Source organism: Heptranchias perlo, chromosome 9, assembly GCF_035084215.1.
Source record: "Heptranchias perlo isolate sHepPer1 chromosome 9, sHepPer1.hap1, whole genome shotgun sequence".
NCBI classification, from domain to species: Eukaryota; Metazoa; Chordata; class Chondrichthyes; order Hexanchiformes; family Hexanchidae; genus Heptranchias; species Heptranchias perlo.
Genome location: NC_090333.1, coordinates 4234535 through 4254410, shown reverse-complemented (window position 1 = coordinate 4254410; position 19876 = coordinate 4234535). Strand labels below are relative to the sequence as shown.

The following is a 19876-nucleotide window of genomic DNA, read 5'->3' as shown; positions in this document are numbered from 1 at the left end:
CCCCCTCCTCCTCTTCTTCACCCACCCCCTCCTCCTCTTCTTCACCCACCCCCTCCTCCTCTTCTTCACCCACCCCCCCTCCTCTTCTTCACCCACCCCCCCCTCCTCTTCTTCACCCACCCCCCCCTCCTCTTCTTCACCCACCCCCTCCTCTTCTTCACCCACCCCCCCTCCTCTTCTTCACCCACCCCCCCTCCTCTTCTTCACCCACCCCCCCTCCTCTTCTTCACCCACCCTCCTCTTCTTCACCCACCCTCCTCTTCTTCACCCACCCTCCTCTTCTTCACCCACCCCCTCCTCCTCTTCTTCACCCACCCCCTCCTCCTCTTCACCACCCACCCCCTCTCCTCTTCTTCACCCACCCCCTCTCCTCTTCTTCACCCACCCCCTCCTCCTCTTCTTCACCCACCCCCTCTCCTCTTCTTCACCCACCCCCTCCTCCTCCTCTTCTGCCCTTGCCCAATAATCCCTAATAGTTCAAAGTGGGGAGGAGAGGGGCAATTGCTGGTGCCGCGCCGGCGCGCTTATCACGTTCATTCACTCCCATCTAACTAACTCCTTTGCTTACCCCCACCCCCCCCCACACCCCCCCCCCCACACACACCCACCCACACACCCCCCCCCCCACACACACACACACCCCCCCCCCACACACACCCACCCCCCCCCCACACACACCCACCCCCCCCCACACACACCCCCCCCACACACACACACCCACCCCCCCCCACACACACCCCCCCCACACACACACCCCCCCCACACACACACCCCCCCCCCACACACACCCCCCCCACACACACACCCCCCCCCCACACACACACCCCCCCCCCACACACACACCCCCCCCCCACACACACACCCCCCCCCCACACACACACCCCCCCCACACACACACACCCCCCCCACACACACACACCCCCCCCACACACACACCCCCCCACACACACACACACCCCCACACACACACACACACACCCCCCCACACACACACCCCCCCCCCACACACACACACACCCCCCCCCCCACACACACACCCCCCCACACACACACCCCCCCACACACACACACCCCCCCACACACACACACACACCCCCACACACACCCCCCCCCCCCCCCCACACACACCCCCCCCCACACACACACACACACACACCCCCCCACACACACACACCCCCCCCCCCACACACACACCCCCCCCCCCCCCACACACACACCCCCCCCCCCCACACACACACCCCCCCACACACACACACACCCCCCCCCCACACACACACACCCCCCCCCCACACACACACCCCCCCCCCACACACACACACCCCCCCCCCACACACACACCCCCCCCCCACACACACACACACACCCCCCCCCCCCCACACACACACACACACACCCCCCCACCAATCATTGGCTAAAAGTTAGGTGGGGGGGGGGGCGGTTGCTGGTGCCGCCGCGCCTGCGCGCTTTCTCGCCTTCGCCCGCAACGCCTCGCCTCGCCTCGCTCGCTCGCGCCGCGGCGGTTGCTGGTGCTTCAATCGCGAGCCGCGGCTCGAGGATGGCTGACGCGTGCGCGAGAGGCGCCAGGGACAGCGAGGACGGAGCTCGAGCCACAGCGCGCAGAAGCGCAGCGAGAGCGGCAGCGGCGGGGCTGCCCGCCCGTGTGTAAAGAGAGAGAGAGAGAGAGAACGAGCGAGCGAGAGAGTGAGAGAGAGAGAGAGAGAGCGGCCCGTTGGGTGCCCTCAGGAGGGATGGCCGATCCCCTACGCCGGACTCTACTCGCCAAACTGAGGGGCAAGAAGTCCAAGAAGTCGGCGAGCGATGGGGCGAGGAGCCAGGAAGGTAAAGCGAAGCTTCCCGAGCAGTGGCGGCGGCGGCGGCAGCGGCAGCAGCAGCAACAACAACTACAACAACAACAGCAGGAGGAGGCGGCCGGGCCCGGGGTGGTTTGTAGTCCAAAAGTTTTAGAAGGGTCGGGGAGTAGTCGGGGCTCCGCCGATAGCGGTTGCCGGAGCCTCTCCCAGCCGAGTCGAGCCCGGGACTCGGAGTGGGAGGTCTCCTCGGTGCAGGAGGCGGAGGGGTCTCTCACCTTGGCGCCGAACGGCATCAACTTTGTCGGGGTCTTCTCCTCCTCCACCACCACCACCACCTCGGCTGGAAGCGGCGCCGACAACGGAGAAGGGAAGAAGAAGAAGAAGAAGAGGTGGAGGAGCAGCAGCAGCAGCAGCACTGCCCGGTGCCCCGGCATCGCCAGCGGGGTCCTCCCCTGCCACCGCTCCGCGGGGGACTCGGTGGGATTGGAGAGGACGAGAGGCTCGGTGCAGGAGGACGCGGCGGCTCCGGTCAACGGCGAGCGTTTGCAGCTGCTGAGCGACGGCGACAACGACCCCGACCCCGGGGTTCGGCCCCAGGAAATGCAGCCTGCGAACGGCATGCATGCGGCGGCGGCGGCGGCAGCAGGATCGGGGTCTCCGGAAGAGATGAACGGGACCAGGATGTTTTGCATCGGTGTTGCCCCGAAGCCGGACGGCGCAGGACCGAAAAGTACCTTAGGTGCAAAGTTTGCAAAAAACGGCCTGACTCACTTGGAGCTGATGGATATTTCGGGCTCCGCTTTCCCCGGTCCCATTCATGCATGCCCCAGCCCTGTCAACCACCCAGAGCCGAGCCACAGGGGATCCATCCAGAGCCACCATTCATTAGATAGCGAGGAAGACGATTACTATGAAAACGAAAGTTTGCAGGGTTATTACGAGCCCGAGTTTCGGGGCTTATGTTCCGATCTGCCTAAAATCGCGCAGTCTCACTTGGAGACTGTACTCTCCGAAAACTGCGACTGTAACAGGCACAGGAAAGATAGTCTCGACAGTGCCCAAGAAAAAGAGAGGCTAAGGACCCAGCTGCAAGAAGCCTATTATTTGTTAATACATGCAATGCATGATATGCCAATGGATAACCCGGCAAGGAATAGGTTGGGTGATATGAGTACTTCGAGCTGCCATTCACAGGATAGTGTTTGCACACAGTCATCAGTCAGGGTTATAGACAGTGATGCTTGGTCTTCTGATGACATTAGCCCACAGCAACAGGTATCTGATACAGATTCTCTGCCAGGTAAACATACTGTGTCTCCTAAGAGAGAATTTACCAGTAAAAGCATTGCAAATCTAGTTAGTGTGGTAGTTAGACCGTCTTTGCAACGATCAGTAAGTGATGGGGTTATTAATTATGGTAATGTGTCTTGTCTCCGTGACTATGATTTGAAAAATGAACAGTCAGAGCACAGTGTACATTATCATGATTTCATAGGTCTTCAAAATGAAGGCCAGGCCTCTTGTAAGTCTGGGAGCTCACATCATAGTCAGGCACCCTCAGTTAACACTTCAGAATGCATTAAGGGTGTAATTCAGTCTTCTGAAAGTAGCACGATGTTGTTGAATGACACGAGCTGTAATGTGAATAAGTTGAGAGATTCCAGTGATATGGTCTATGGATCATGTGACAAACAAGATGATAGTCAGGGATGCTCTTTAAAACCACCTGCAGTGACAGTCAACAAAATGCAAGAATGGATGCACAGAGGACGCATGCTGTCCTTGGAGATGAAAGAGCGTATTAGTGGGTCTGTCAAAGTCAGTATGCCATCTGGTTCATTGCCAGGTCAGGCAACCAGCAAAGAAGTAGAAGTACAGAAGACCAGTTTCCCTGCTTCTGTAAGAGTACAAGGAAACAAAACAGCACCGTCCCCTACCAGCCAAAGAGTCTTGCTGACAGGTAGGCAGTTGCTATGACAACTGGATCACTTCTTCATTGGGCCTTGTGTACGGGTCTGTCGTCCACAGTAAAGCATCCAGCTGGTGTCTTACTCTCCAGAATAGGCTGTTTGGAAATGGGATTCTGCCTCTTGTCTGTTTTACTGATTGGTGGCTAACACTGGTGGAGGCTCTTTCTTTCCTAAGACTATTGAATTTGAATTTTTAAAGGTGGTGATAGGCTGCCACTAACACTGGGTTATACTGCATGATATACTAACTTTTTATATACATTTACAATAAATGGTGAATTTGTTATTACTGTATCCTAATCAAGTAAGTATTGAAAACAGATCTGTTTGTGAAATCAGTTGGCAATTCATATTGTAAATACTGTGTGGCATTTTTTTGTACTTGTTGCATACTTATTACTGGTTTGTAAACAATTTTCAGATATACTCATTAATGGGAAGATCCATGTCAAATATAAATCTCAGTAATTAAAGGCCAGGGTGGAACTGGAGATGATACTTGCTTCCCCCATTTGCAAGCTCCCGTTTGCACCCTGCTAAGGCAGTTACCTGTAACAACAAAAATGCCATAGTCTTTGGCACCACCTTTTCCTTTTATATCTATCAGATGAAACTCGGGAAGGTCTTGGGCATATTTTCTGTTTTAATTTTTTTCTGCCAACCTGCATTGGATTTATGCTTTAAATATATGCAAAATTATTGTAGGTGGTTATCTGGTCACGGATAATATCTTGTGGAGAAAATGTTTAAATGTTAGTTTGAATGGTGGTAGTGCTTTAATTGATGAGCTGTTAACTTGTTACTTTTTGATTTATTCTGTAATTGTTGAAACGCAATTGAGTAAAACCAGGTAATGTCTAGTTATAGTGGTTGAAGTTGCATAGTGTCTTTTAGAACAAATACATATTCCTTAAAGAGCTTTGTAAAACTAAATAACATTTTTTGAAAAAAAACACTTGTCCTTCTGTCATCTCATTTATCTTCTAAGGACACAAATCTCCCTGATTTTTTTGTTAAACATTATATGGATATCTTGCATCACTTTGCAGAAAAAAAAAACTATATGCTTTAATCACCTGTGTTTACAAATGCTTACAAATTGGCAGTGGGACATGTGCAAAAGATTTTGCTAGTTATGGTTTTTAAAAAAAATCCTGACATCATGCTTAAACAAACTGGTTGTAATTTTTTAGGCTGGCAACGAAGTGACTTTAGAAGAAAACCACTGCACTCTACCATTGCTACTTGTAAAATAAGAATTCTAAAATATTTCTAACCTGCAAGGCACTCTTTTCCCTTATCTGTCATTGATTCCGGTTTTCTCTCGTGATATCACAGTTGTTTGCTTTTAATTGTTTTGAGTATTATGGTGATATGGTATGCAGTGACAATACCATGCTAAACAGGTTAACCTGTGCTATTGATGGTCAGACTTGTGTTTAACAAAAATGTTCCCAAGTGCATTTCTGTAATTCATCAGTCATCTTTAGCGATATTGATTTAAGCTAAGATAATTACATACACCCAAAATTGATACATTTAAACTGCAGTTGTTTTTGTGCCCTTTTAAAGAATTGTAAACAATAAGAGAAAATCAATTAAGAATTTTTGAAGCGTGTGTGAATCAGTGTTACAGGCGCTAGATGTATAACATAAGGCAGGTCTCTTAGAGTCAGGTATCAGTCACAGTCCTGTATAAGAAAATATATTAAATCTACAAAGCTTTACTTCCTGTTGCCACATATTACATTTTTGTCAACTTTTCTATTATAAATTTTTACGTCTATTTATAATGGAGATTGTCTGTATAAACTTGTCACTCTAATTACAGCCACCCATCAATGGTGACGCTGTAGCACCACACAGTTGTTTCCCAGCTTCTCATCTGAACTGCAGAGAAACTCCAATGTTCTAGCTCTACTTTCCAAATTGTCCTAAGTATTGCTATTTAACTATAAATAACGAATCCAAGTATTTTATAAAAATAAGGACAGAATGTAGACTTTAGATGGAAACTTGAATTACATCTGTATGCCCTGGTCCATTTATCCCCCACCCTGTAATGCCGCTTCACTTGAAGAGTATGCTTGGTCTTGACTACCCATGTGCAATGTCACGGGAGATTGACTAATAGTATATAAATGATGCTTTCTAATTGCTGAATGAGCAATTGAAGTTTAGTATCTAATGGCATTTAGTGTAATTTTAAATTATATACAGTTGCCGTCGGATTTTATTTTTCCTTTTTTTTCCTTCCTCCTTCCCCCTCCCCCGCCCCCCCCTCCCCCCCCGAAACCTGGGATGATGTACTGTCAGGCCTTAGCCTATTCCCAGCCATTAGAATATGCCAAAGGGTGACTCACTCGCTGAGTTTGCCCCCCCTCTTGCTGGGGAAGTCCATGGGCTGTGTTGAATGTGTGTCGTCTGCCCCTCCCCCATGACGATTATCAAGAATTTTCAACCTGAGGAATCAATTGTGCTTCCTCTCCTACCATAGCATGTTCATGTTACACCAGTGGGTGTCTTGTCCCTTTCTAGTTTCTTCCCCCTCTCTATTTTCTTTTATGACATCTGTACTGAAGGCAGTTGTTGCTGATGAGATATAGTTCCACAGTTTGTAGCCGTGCAACATTTTGCCTACGTGGTTATTCCTAATGTAAGACGCTTTTTGGTGAATGGCTGGCAAGTGAACTGGGGCCACTCTAGCCAATTCAGTTACTGTCCTCAGCCAACATCCACACATGCGTTTCCAGTAGGGGGTTACTGGTGAGTAGGAATGGGAGCCCTGGGCTCCGGCTGTTTTATTTCCTCCTTAACTTAGGATGTTGTTTGTAGTCCTCCTTTGTTACCTGAGCTAAGATTGGGTAACTCAGCATATGCTAGGAAAAGAAATATGAATATTCCTTCTTATGAAGGAACTATCTAGGGAAAACTCTGGAAAAATAAGATTTCCTTTTTTTAATCGTGGATGATTGAATTGGCTTCAGGGTCCTGGGGGTGCTGGGTGGGATGAACTCAGCCAGAATTTCTGCTCCTGGCTGCTTTCTGGAGCCCCTTACTGGATAATTCATGTGTCAACATCCTGGGCAGGAGGGAAACATTGGAGGGGGATGCTTTTAATGTTATACACCTGCTAATTTGTGACACTGCCCTTTTGCAAGATTTGCCCCATTTTTATGTAGTGATGCTGTAGCTAAAAAGAAAGCTGTTCTCAAAGTAGTCAGCAGTATATTAGCTGTGCTGTCTTAAGAATTGTAATTTCCATACTGCTGTGTTCAAAATCAGATATGCTGTGATGAGCTTGGATTTTTGTTATAAAATACATACTTGTGGTTTTATCACAGTTAGTGATTTTACAGAATTGAGATGTTCTAACAATACTTGTTCTTTCCCTCTTCAAAATGCATCTTAAAAAGACATGCATTTATGTCCCACTGCTAGATTGTCTGAGGAAATTATAAAGTCCAAGCCTATACATTCCTTCTTTTTGTAATGCTACTTTTCTCTGAAATGTGACTTGTCAAATATTCTTGGGCATAAATTAGGGCAAATGTTAGTAATTCTTAGAAAATGCTGGATGTGGATGGTATGTAATTTTCAGTACTGTACTGTATTATTACCTTCATTTACCATTAAATGTTAGAAATAAAACTTGCTGAAAAAAGCTATGTGAATACTGCATTTGATGAAAGTAAATATTGCTGCACTGTGTAGGATTACAAAAGCAGAATGATTAAAGCACAGGATTTTCATGTTATAGCAAGAGGCTTCCATAGGTTACCTACAGGTTGGTCCACACTTTTTAATTCTGAAAGTGACTTTCTATTACTTTTGTAGCTGGGATAGATTTTTGAAAAACAAACTAGCTGAATATCAAAAGTTTGTTTAGGAAGGAATATTGCCAGATATTTAAAATATAATCTCTAATTTCAAATACACAATTCTATGTTTTTAGATCTTGATTTAAAAAGATATTTAGTTTAAGGTGTGTGTATGAACATACTGCCGTGAAGTTTGTCAAAATTATTCCTGTGCTAAAGAGTGATCATGAGAAGAATTGCTAGCCTTAGGCCCTGATTCCAGACATGTGTATGGTCTGTTGACTCTGGTATGTGGAACATTCTGTAGAGCTTTCTTTAGTGAATGTACGTGTTCGTTGAAATACTTGTCTTAAGTTGAGCCTCAAGCTACAAATTTCACCATTTCTCTTTCTCTCCCCCCCCCCCCCCCCCCAGAAATCATAACCTGAATACATTGCACAGAAGAAGAGATGATCTGTAATGTTTGGGTTAAGGGTATTAATCAAAGTATTTGATTTATGTTACATGAAACCTTTTAATTGGTATATAAAAGAGCTATCAAGCATAGTTTCTGACTTGTCCGGTAAAATCTACAGACCTGAAGCATGACTAGATGAATGGCTTTATGTTGGGAAGGTTATAATTGTAGACTGGCAGCTTGATTAAAGGATGAGGCCATGCCTAGAATCCTTTAGTCAAGTGGCTGTTCTCCATTACAAACACGTTCATTATTGTGATTCAGTTTATTTTCTATAGGCATCTATATCTTAAGTAACTCAGTGGAATCAGAAGTAGCTGTTCAAAAAAAAAATCACACTAATACTGCACATAACTTTAAGTGTCTCTGTAAGTATGTAATAGCAAAGTTACTGGTAGAATTCATTTACCAATTCACATTGCTACCTCCATGCATTCCATAACAGGTAGGGTACAATGGTGCCTCAGTTTGCTGTCAACATATCTTAATAGTCAGCAGTTAGGAAATGTATTTGGTTATATTTGCAATAAGGAAATGCTACCTCGAAAGTCACAATACGTTGAACGAGATCATCTTTTTCACTTATTGGACATGAATTTCATGATTTTTATTTTTCCTCGCTAATTTTCTTAACTAGTTTTCTTCACTCCACATGCTGGTAGGCAGATCTGCAGGAGGCAGATGCCCTCCAGTACCTCGCCAAAATGGCTATTATTCATTTGTGATGTTTAACTTTAATTATCAGCGGGCCAACCATGGAGGGCTTCACAGTTAAGCTGAATCCCATCTTAGAATCATAGAAGTTTACAACATGGAAACAGGCCCTTCGGCCCAACATGTCCATGTCGCCCAGTTTAATTGCCTGCACTTGGCCCATATCCCTTCTTACCCATGTAACTGTCCAAATGCTTTTTAAAAGACAAAATTGTACCCACCTCTACTACTGCCTCTGGCAGCTCGTTCCAGACACTCACCACCCTTTGAGTGAAAAAGTTGCCCCTCTGGACCCTTTTATATCTCTCCCCTCTCACCTTAAATCTATGTCCCCTCGTTATAGACTCCCCTACCTTTGGGAAAAGATTTTGACTATCTAACTTATCTATGCCCCTCATTATTTTATAGACTTTTTTTAAGATCACCCCTGAACCTCCTACTCTCCAGGGAAAAAAGTCTCAGTCTATCCATCTTCTCCTGATGATCTCACTGTTGCACTTTCAACAGGAGTTACTGGATAATGCTCAGGAGCAGGAACCTTAAAAAGAAAGACTTGCATTTGTATAGTGCCTTTCACGTCCTCAGGACATCCCAAAGCGCCTTACAGCCATTGAATTACTTTTGACGTGTAGTCCCTGTTGTAACATGGGAAACACGGCAGCCAATTTGCGCACAGCAAGATCCCACAAACAGCAATGTGATAATGACCAGTTAATTTTTTTTATGATGTTGGTTGAGGGGTAAATATTGGCCAGGACATTGGGGAGAACTCCCCTGCTCTTGGCTGGCCTTTTTTTCCTTCCATTCCCAAACCCAGGAGCACTAAAGCTAATAATAGTGTCCCTGCAGCTAATACAGCAAAGAACGTGGGACCTTCCTGGTCTCTGTAGCTCAGCTGCTTGCTGGATAAATCATTGAGCCTTCAGGGGAGTTTCTGTATGAATTTTATTAATCAAAGTTAAAACATGATATAGAATGGACATGGTGGTGCACTTGGTTCAGATAAGGCCCTTTCACCTCTGAAGTCTGGGTCTGAATTCATTGTAGACAGATAAGAGGAAAGTATTTTCTCTCCGTTAAGGGTCATAAGTGAAAAGAGTTTAGGGTGTCTTGATCAAATTTGTGGTAAAGTTAAATTCACAGTGAGCACCTGCCTATATTCAATACCAGTTGAGCTATTCTGCTTACTGAATGCAGCATGCATGAGATATATTACAATTTGCCACTTCATTTATACTGGCTGGACTGTACTTACCTGTACATATTGGTTAGTCTGGTTTCTTCCTAAACATGGACTGCCACTGTGCATGTGCAGTGGTGCTCAATTTTAGAAGAAACCAGAACACCCAGTACATGTAACGAGTAACCTAGCTGCACAAATATTGTGCCTACCAACTATTGTGTGTTGGCCAAAGGGGTTGGAGTAACTCTGGGTAAATGGCAATTTTGATGCAAGTCATGATATGTATCAGATTCTAGGGCATTGCATTGATTTCAATTGTTACACCAGAGTTGCAAAACATTAATGCACTGCTGGACAACAAGTGGATGGTCTCAGTGAATGCAATGCAACTAAATTGATGGGATTTATTGGCTGTATACTAATGAGTTTTTTGCTGAATTTATCCTGCTATGATTTCATAGTAAGGTTGTTAGTTAATAAAATTAGATATACATATAAATATGTATGTGGAGGGCAGGGTGCCTTTCTGAAGCTTGAGCTGGAACAATATAAATTTCCCCAACCCATTTTATCGAGTACTTGTCTGGGACAATTTATTGCCATCACTGGATGCAATTGAAGGGGTGAACAGGAGATGAAAGGGGGAGGGGTTCCATTAACCAATACTGTCAACTTTAAATGTTTGCATTTACAGATTGCTGTTGACCAGAGGGCATTAAGTCCTTTTCTGCTAATAGGCTTGAAAATCCTGATGAGCAATTTTCTAGTTTGAACTATAATCAAAACATAATTCTTGGTCCCTTTTTAAAAAAAAAATGCTATGCATACTTAGAAAGTTTCTGGCAATCTGAACATTTATTGCTGGTATGGTCTTTTGAAATATTGGTCTACTAAAAGTAAAAGTATTATTTGAAACTTAGTCTATAATTGGTGGAAATTTGTCTGCCAAGGGAGAATGGTAGACTTTCTGGTATTTCATAGATTGCCACCTCAAAGGAGAAAGCAACTGTTTATATGTGGGTATTGTCTGATGGTTAGTTAGATGCTAGAAAAACTCAGTGGCATGAGAATTATTGTTTTACTTCATCAGAATTTGTAAATGCATTCCTGGTGTTATAAATGAACACAATCACTGAACCAACATAGTGATTTAGCAGGCATGAATTTGTATACCCTGCATGAAGGTCTAGATCTCGGCAACATACATTAGATATGACACTATCTTTAGGTTTAGAGCCGTTATGGAAAAGTTCAAGGGAAAATCAAATGTGAAAATACTCAACTGGAGGATAGCTAATTTCAATGAGTTGAAAAGGGATCTGGCCCAGGTGCATTGGAATCAAAGACTGGCAGGTAAAACAGTAAATGAGCAATGGGTGGCCTTCAAAGAGCGGGAAGGCAGGGCATCCAAAGCTCCCTGGATGACTGTAGATAGAGATTAAAATGAAACTGAAAAAGGAGGCTTATGATAAATGTCAGTCTCTTAATTCAGTAGAGAACCAAGCTGAATACAAAAAGTACAGGGGAGAACTGAAAGAGGAAATAAGAGGGACAAAGAGAGTGCATGAGAATAGATTAGCGGGTAACATAAAAGGGAAGCCAAAAGTCTTTTATCAACATATAAATAGTAAAAGGGTAATCAAAGGAAGGGTGGGGCTGAGTAGAGACCAGAAAGGAGATCTTGTGGAGGCAGAGGGCATGACTGAGATACTAAATGAGTACTTTACATCTGTCCTCACGAAAGAGGATGCTGCCAATGTCACAGTAACGGAGGAAGTAGTAGAGAAACTGGATAGGATTAAAAATAGATAAAGAGGAGGTACTTAAAAGGTTGGCAGCGCTCAAGGTAGAAAAGTCACGATGGGATGCATCCTAGGTTACTGAGGGAAGTATGGTGGAAATTGCGGAGGCTCTGGCTACAACCTTCCAAACGTCCTTAGATATGGGAGTGGTGCCAGAGGACTGGAGGATAGCAAATGTTACGCCCCTTTTCAAAAATGGTAGAGAGATAAACCTGGCAACTACAGGCTAGTCAGCCTAATGTCGGTGGGGGGGGAGAAATTTTAGAGACAATAACCTGGGACAAAAGGGACAAAATTAATTGGCACTTGGAAAAACATTGGTTAATAAATGAAAGCCAGCACGGATTTGTTAAAGGCAAATCATGTTTGACTAACTTGATTGAGTTCTTTGATGAAGTAACGGAGAAGATTGATGATGTGCATATGGACTTTCAAAAGGTGTTTGATAAAGTACTACATAATAGACTTGCTAGCAAAATTGAAGTCCATGGGTTTAAAGGGGCAATAGCTGCGTGGATACGTAATTGGCTAACGGACAGAAAGCAGAGAGCAGTGGCGAACAGTCGTTTTTCAGACTGGAGGGATGTGTTCAGTGGTGTCCTCCAGGGATCGATGTTGGGACCACTGCTCTTTTGCTATATATTAATGACCTGGACTTGGATATACAGGATATAATTTCAAAGTTTGCAGATGATGTGAAATTTGGAAATGTAATAAGCAGTGAGGAGGATAGTAACAGACTCCAGGAGGACATAGACAGATTGGTGAAATGGGCAGACACATGGCAGATGAAATTTAACGCAGACTGGTTTGAAGTGATTCATTTTGATAGGAAGAATGAGAGGCAATATAAACTAAATGTGTATGTACAGCCCCTTAAAAATTATACCAAGTCTTTGAAGGGGGCACGACAAGTTGAGAAGGCTGTTAAAAGGGCATACGGGATCCTTGGCTTTATAAATAGAGGCAAAGAGTACAAAAGCAAGGAAGTTATGCTAAACCTTTATAAAACACTAGTTAGACTCCAGCTGGAGTATTGTGGCCAATTCTGGGCACCACACTTTAGGAAGGACGTTAAGGTGTTAGAAAGGATGCAGAGGAGATTTACTAAAATGGTACCAGGGATGAAAGACTTCAGTTACGTGGAAAAACTAGAGAAACGGGTTGTTCTCTTTAGAGCAGGGAGGATTATGGGGAGATTTAATACACGTGTTCAAAATCATGAATGATTTTGATAGAGTAAATAAGGAGAAACTGTTTCCTGTGGCAGAAAGGTCGGTAACCAGAGGACACAGATTTAAGGTAATTGGCAGTAGAACCAAAGGCGACATGAAGAAAAACATTTTATGCAGTGAGTTGTGATGATCTGGAATGCACTGCCTGAAAGGGTGATGGAAGCAGATTCAGTGATAACTTTCGAAAGGGAATTGAATAAATACTTGAAAGGGGAAAATTTGTAGGGCTATAGGGAAAGAGTAGGGGAGTGGGACTAATTGGATAGCTTTTTCAAAAAGCCGGCATAGGCACGATGGGCCAAATGGCCCCCTATGCTATATCATTCTATGATTTTATACAGTATGGCTGTTTGAGTATTTGAATAGCTCTTACAATTTTGTCCAAATTCTAAGTGGGTTTTAAGCGGGTCTCCATTCGCACCTTGTTGCATGTGGACTAGTCTGATTTGAAGTAACAGGAACTTGGATTACTGATAAGTGTTTAATATTATCAAATGTGCTTGGGCAGGGGGTTTCAAAGTTGATGGGTTCAGACATGCATGTGAATGAAAGGCATGCCATCCCTAATGAGCTTAACATGTACTTTTCTTTAAGAGGTTGTTTCCAGTTAAAAAGAGTGATTCAGTTGTTGGTTAATTTCTGGAGTAAGTACATGTTTAGTAAAACGTACTGATAATATCAGCATTGGGAAAGAATTGAGAACTAGTTGAATCTGTTATCTGGATTCTGCTGGAATGTAGTGCAAGCACGAACGTGCTTGTATCATTTGTAGTCCTTGAAAAGTTCTGTGCATATGGTTGAAGCAGTAATACACAAGTGTTGCAGTGCTCGCGTGTTTTGTGACCACTGCATTCCTGTGAAAGTATTTGCCTAGAAGGCAATATTATGTGGTACAGCCAACCACTACTGAGAAGAATGTTAGTAAACAGATTTTTGACAAGGCGACTTGGCTCTGTTTATACCCAGCACAACATGGCGGCCCTGAATAGCTTGTTTGCCAGGAGCAAGCGGATACATTATTTACTTGTTAAATTGTAGTGTTTTGACCCAAATATTGAAGGACCGGAGTACTGGTTCTAAATTCTAAATGAGCCCATATACTGTTTAACTGTAACCTACTGAGGCCAGGCATAGCATGGGGCCAGAATTTTCAGGAAATAGTGTTGGTTTTCCTTTTAACTATTTCAGTTCCGCCATAATTTCTTATTGGTATGGGACAAGGTTTGGCCACTTGAGTTATTTATAGAATAACACTGGCTTTCACATTTCACAAAGTGGGTATACACCTAGGATTTTAAAGAATGTCCATTGATTACAAATCCACGTACTTGTAAGGATTATACCGCGTGAAATAGGTGTAAAGAGAGCTAGGCAGATTCAGCTATGAATTGTGAACTTGTGTAACTAAGTATGCAACAATTGTAAAAACAAATATTTTGACGGTAATAAATACCACATTGTTGAATATAATTGTAGCCTGTAGCTATTGGCAAATCTAATTACAAACAGGCTCAAGTTATAATGAAGTATGGTTTAATTTTAGTAAACTTTATGAATTGTAGCATTTGGAATGTTATCTATTAAGAGATGTGATGGCACTTGTGTTACTGTATCTGGATGTGCCTTTTTCCTGCTTTGAATGTTTGATGTAAACATTCCAAATATTTTCACTGCTACACTGATAAGCTTTTTATTTTTCCCTCCTGATTACAGAGTTCATTGAAAATGTTCATGCCTCTTCAATTATCAAGAGAGAATTAAAAGCCACTGAAGCTAACGAGATCAACGACTACAGGCCACACATAAACAACATCACTGTGTCCAAAAAACGAAACTGGCTGCAGCAAAGCACTCTCAACCCTTATTTGACTGAAGAGACCAATGCTCCTGTATCAGTAGAGCTAACAAACCATGCGAGTAGCCCAAGCTACCCCTTACAAGAAAGCAGGCAGCAGCCTGCAGTTCCACTAAGACAAAATGACCCGAAGCATGCTGTAGACAGTACTCTGGATCATAGTGAAGAAAATGATGCAGATGATGAGGGGGAGATATGGTACAATCCTATTCCAGAAGATGATGAAGTCGATATCCCACAAGTTCAGTCCCCTCCCAGGATTACTGTGGCTAAAACTGATAACCCAGGCAGCAGCTTGCAGATGAAGCGGCCTTCGTTGCCTGCTGGTGACTTGATTAAAGGACCAGTGACCTTGGGAACCTCCGCGAATTGCTCTGAAAGCGTGAGGGAAATCCAGGTATCTCCAGCGATTGATGTGAATCAGGGGAATTCTGTGAATTCTACAAATTCCACAGACAGTATGCAGCTGTATAGGCAGATGTGTGTGTGCAAGTCTCGGAGTGGGACGAGTGTGGAGGAGATCTGTGTGCACAGACCTCCAGCTTCAGGTAAGCTGTTTGTGTAGAGCTGTTGCAAAACAGGAAGCCCTTGCCCCATAAAGAATATGTAGCTTGTAAATACTTCAATATTATCAAAGCAGCAATTGGAATTTAAAATTGTATAGCCCTATTGTGTTCATTTCTTACTTCAAGAATTTTCTAATCATTTATTGGTTTTAAATAAATTTGCTAAAACGTCAGTAATTTTTCAGTTACAGGTGCTCCATGTAGATTTGAGAAAAAAAAGTCATTTTTTTAGACACTTGCTTCTGGTTTCTAGAGGTTTATAAACCCCCCCCCCCCCCCCATTTTTACTTTTGAACCCGCCCCCCCCCCCCCCCCCCCCCATTTTTACTTTTGAGGTTAAGAGGAGGGATGAGACTTTCCCTTGCTACATCCCTTTAAAGTGCCTACATTTTTGGTTCCTCATTCTCATTGTGTACAAACCTGACATTTTTCTTTATGAAGCAGGAGCACTACCCCATAGGGATAACTATTATTTGGTAATGCAGGAATATAATGTTTTACAGCAGAGGTATAATGAATTGAATTGCATGGTTATTGATGGTGGGACGTTCATCTTTAATGGTGTGCAGAGGTTTAACTCAGTGCGCATTTGCTGCAATAGAGAATTGGGCTATAAATATTTAAATGAATAGGAGAGAAATAACGATCACCCAAACGTTTAAACAAGAAATTTTTTTGAGTCAGTATTTAGATCTGCATCTGAAGTACTGCGTTGCACCGCACCAAGAAGGATATATTGGCCTTAGAGTGGGTGCAGTGCAGATTCACCAGAATGATACCAGGGTTAAACTGAGGACAGGTTGCATAGACTAGGCTTGTATTGCCTGTCGCACAGAAGATTAAGGGGTGATCTAATTGAGGTGTTTAAGATGATTAAAGGAGTTCATAGGGTAGATAGACAGAAACTATTTCCACTGGTGGGGGAGCAAAGAACAAGGGGGCATAATGAAATTGGAGCGAGGCTGTTCAGGGGTGCTCTCAGGAAGCACTTCTTTACACAAAGGGTAGTGGAAATTTGAAAGTCTTTTCCTCCCCCACCCCCAAAGAAAAGGCTGTTGAGGCTAGGTCAATTGAAAATGTAAAAACTGAGAGCGATAGATTTTTGTTAGATAAGGGTATTAAAGGATACAGAAGCAAGGCGGGTAGATGGAGTTAAGATACAGATCAGCTATGATCTAATTGAATGGCGGAACAGGCTCGAGGGCTGGAATGGCCTGCTCCTGTTCCTACGTTCCTAGATTTTTCAAAATAGGAGTCACACATAGGTGTAATGTGAGGAGTTAATTAAAATCATTTTTTCACTATATAATCACTGTTCAAAATTTCAGTCCACCATCTAAATATTTAAATAGCTAATAAACATGAGGCAGTAAACCTCCAAACACACCGCACCTTCAGTTTAGTAACTGAGGCTGTGTGCGCTATTTGGGAACTAGGTGGCACAGTGTGTTGGCACATTGTCCTTTCACCTCTGTAATCTGGATTCAAATGCAGCCGATATTGGTAAAATAGGTTGGGCAGTCTCAAACTAGTTTCCACTGGGTATGGGCTCACAACATTAACTACTCCTTTTTCGCGTTAAGTTGGGTAATTTCATTAGGATGGTTCGTGCAGGAAATATCACGTGCAGTAGGTGTGTATACGAGACACTTCCTTGGGCATGGTAGAGGAACCTTGACTCTACTTCGGGAGTGTTTGCTGACACTAGTGCCCAAAATGAAAAGGTTCCAATCCCCAGTACTCATTTTTTAAGCAGAAATAAAAACCACAAACAAACTGCTTAACATACTCTTTGCTTACCACCTATGTTTCAGATTTAATAAACTGCATTTAAGATGTGATGCACTTGTGTTTATATTGATGCTTATACAGGTTTGAAAGTCATTAAAAACTCGTGCATGAAGGTACAACTTAACCACCAGGCTTTACATTAAATAAAATCAAAACACACATTATTTTTAACATTATATGCCTGTAGAAAATAGTGTGCTGAATTTAGTGTACTCCACTGTTTTTATATTTTTAAACCTACTGTATTGCCTTTAAATTTTCATTGATAGGAAAAAGCTGACTTATACCATCAGTTTTTTAACATTAGAAATTTCAACGGCTGTGAAGAGTGCTCTATGCAAGGGTTCTTGCATGCATGAATGCAGTTCTGATTTCTCTCACTAGCATTGCAAATCGCAGTGTAAGTTCAATGGCCCATTTTCACCATTTATTAATTGTGGGGTTAATAGTTCTCAGACTTGCTGTTCGAAACAGATTTGTGGTATCATGAATGAGAGTATATAACCTAGAATGTGAACCTTTTTTTTCTCCCCTGCTTGTTTTGTCCACAGAAACCACATGGGCAAATTTGAGACATTTGTCCTTGCTACAGTTCCCTGTGGCTGAGCCATACATGCCAGCAAAAATATGTGCATATATTGATACATAAGTTTTTTTTTAACATGTGTAATACATATTTATCTGAGCCAGGTTTTATATGTATGATGTGGAGATGCCGGTGATGGACTGGGGTTGACAATTGTAAACAATTTTACAACACCAAGTTATAGTCCAGCAATTTTATTTTAAATTCACAAGCTTTCGGAGGCTACCTCCTTCCTCAGGTGAACGATGTATATGTAGGGGAAGGATAAAGATCATGGTAGAGTAAAGCATTGATGTCCAGTTGCTGTGGTCTAAATATGTTCTCTCCGGTTGTCTGTAAATAGCAGCACATCTGTTTTTAAGATACCAGAGTATATTTAAATCTCTGAATTGGGTATCTCTCTGATTAGTTTCGCTTACAGGGAAGTCTTTGCTTTTACCAATTGTATGAAAACTTTACAGTGCGTTGCAGTAAATGCCAAACAACTCCTAGCATGAATTCAATACAGAGTATTTACACACTTCAATCTGGCTACGATTCTGAAACGTTTGCACTTTTCCCCACTGGTTATCTTTTTTATTTGAATATATTTCATCACAGTAACATGCAAACTCATTAATATTGATACAACACTTAATTTCTTTTTGCTTGCTGTCATTAGTTGGATTTAATTTGACAGATGAGCTGGTGTATTTGGTAGTTGTCAGAGTATATTGAAATCAGATAACAGGATGTATCTCTTAAAGTCACAAAGTAAAGCAGCCGTGCTGAGCATGTGACAGTCATGTGGAAATGATTTTGAGTAGCAGTCAAACAGGAAACTAGACATTTTTCAAATTCCATCTTGCCTCCCCTGTTGAAATCAGGATTATAAGACATTAGCCAGCTGCGAGATTGAGGCTTTTAACTTCTGTGTATAAGGTATGCTGGTGCTGGAAAGACACATATATCACTTTGCTGCCCACACACCAGTGGCATTGAGCACTGAAGTATGATTAGCCTGAAACTACTCCAGTAGTGGAACTGGATTGTGACTGTGCAGATAACCTGTCCAGTGAATCCTGCTTGAATTATTTTTCCTGTTGGTTCACCATAATGAAGGCAGTTCAAGTCTGCAGCCCAAATATCATATCCAAAGAAGCATATGTGAGGTTGGGGAAAAAATCTTGGCAAAGGAGATTGTTTTTGTTCATGAGGGGAATTTCCTGTAAAGGGGCTCACTGGTGATCTATGCAGTTGCGTGTCTAAGCATTCGTCCAAGATTGTTACCAAATGAATTTGAATAGTTCATCATCTGGCATTGAATCTCCTGTTACCACAAAGTTTGAAAATACACCTGGTTTATGTTCCTTTGACATAATGTGCAACTGCTGTTTATAAATTAAAAATGAATGTTATTAATAAGGCTCTATGTGCTACCAGCAGCTGATACTTGTTGTCACAGTAGGAAGTTGTTAGACTTTCTCCTACGACTAATTTAGAGACTTTCTATGTGTATTGGGAGTTGTAATCTTGTGTTGACCACCAGCCAAGCACATAAAACTTAATTCTAGGAAAGACAGTGAATATTTTGAGGTAAACTGACACTAGAATAATTTTTGATTCCAAAGGTAAATTTAAACAAAGGTAAATTTAAACAAAGGTAAGTTTCTCTACTTTTTGTTTGAAATAAATTGAGATATGTAAATTGACTGTTTCCTGCACACTTAAAATGGTATTTCAGTTATTATACTTAATTACAAAATGATGGAAGGAAACAACCCTAGAAAAGCAAGGGTCAGAAAAAAAAAACCATTCAGCCCATCAGAGCTTATCCCTCTAGTACACTAATTCTCCTATCCAACTGTACCTTGAACAACCCCAGTGACTCTGTCTCTATTACTTGCTTGGCAGAGCTTTCCAAACAAATATCACTGTTGAATTATGCAACAATAATCAGAGTAATAAACCAGTTGTCACACTTGCTGGTTCATTTGTGTCTTTCTCTTCATTTCACTAAAACTCACCATAGCTATTTGTGTGTATGTGATCTCTCTCTCTCTCTCTCTCTCTCTCTCTCTCTCTCTCTCTCTCTCTCTCTCTCTC

General features: G+C 42.7%; 1 protein-coding gene across 4 annotated transcripts in view; it reads left to right on the top strand.

The window, feature by feature from the left end:
• Positions 1-1512: 1512 nt before the first annotated feature.
• syde2 (synapse defective 1, Rho GTPase, homolog 2 (C. elegans)) overlaps positions 1513-19876 on the top strand; it is a 135894-nt gene continuing 117530 nt past the window's right edge. Inside the window, exons 1-2 of one of the 4 annotated variants that reach the window (XM_067989805.1) lie at positions 1513-3771; positions 14707-15396. In XM_067989805.1, coding sequence (XP_067845906.1) covers positions 1749-3771; positions 14707-15396 — 2713 coding nt within the window. In that variant the 5' untranslated portion in view covers positions 1513-1748. The remainder of the gene's footprint in view (positions 3772-14706; positions 15397-19876) is intronic. The other 3 variants (XM_067989804.1, XM_067989806.1, XM_067989808.1) reach the window with 3 other exon arrangements.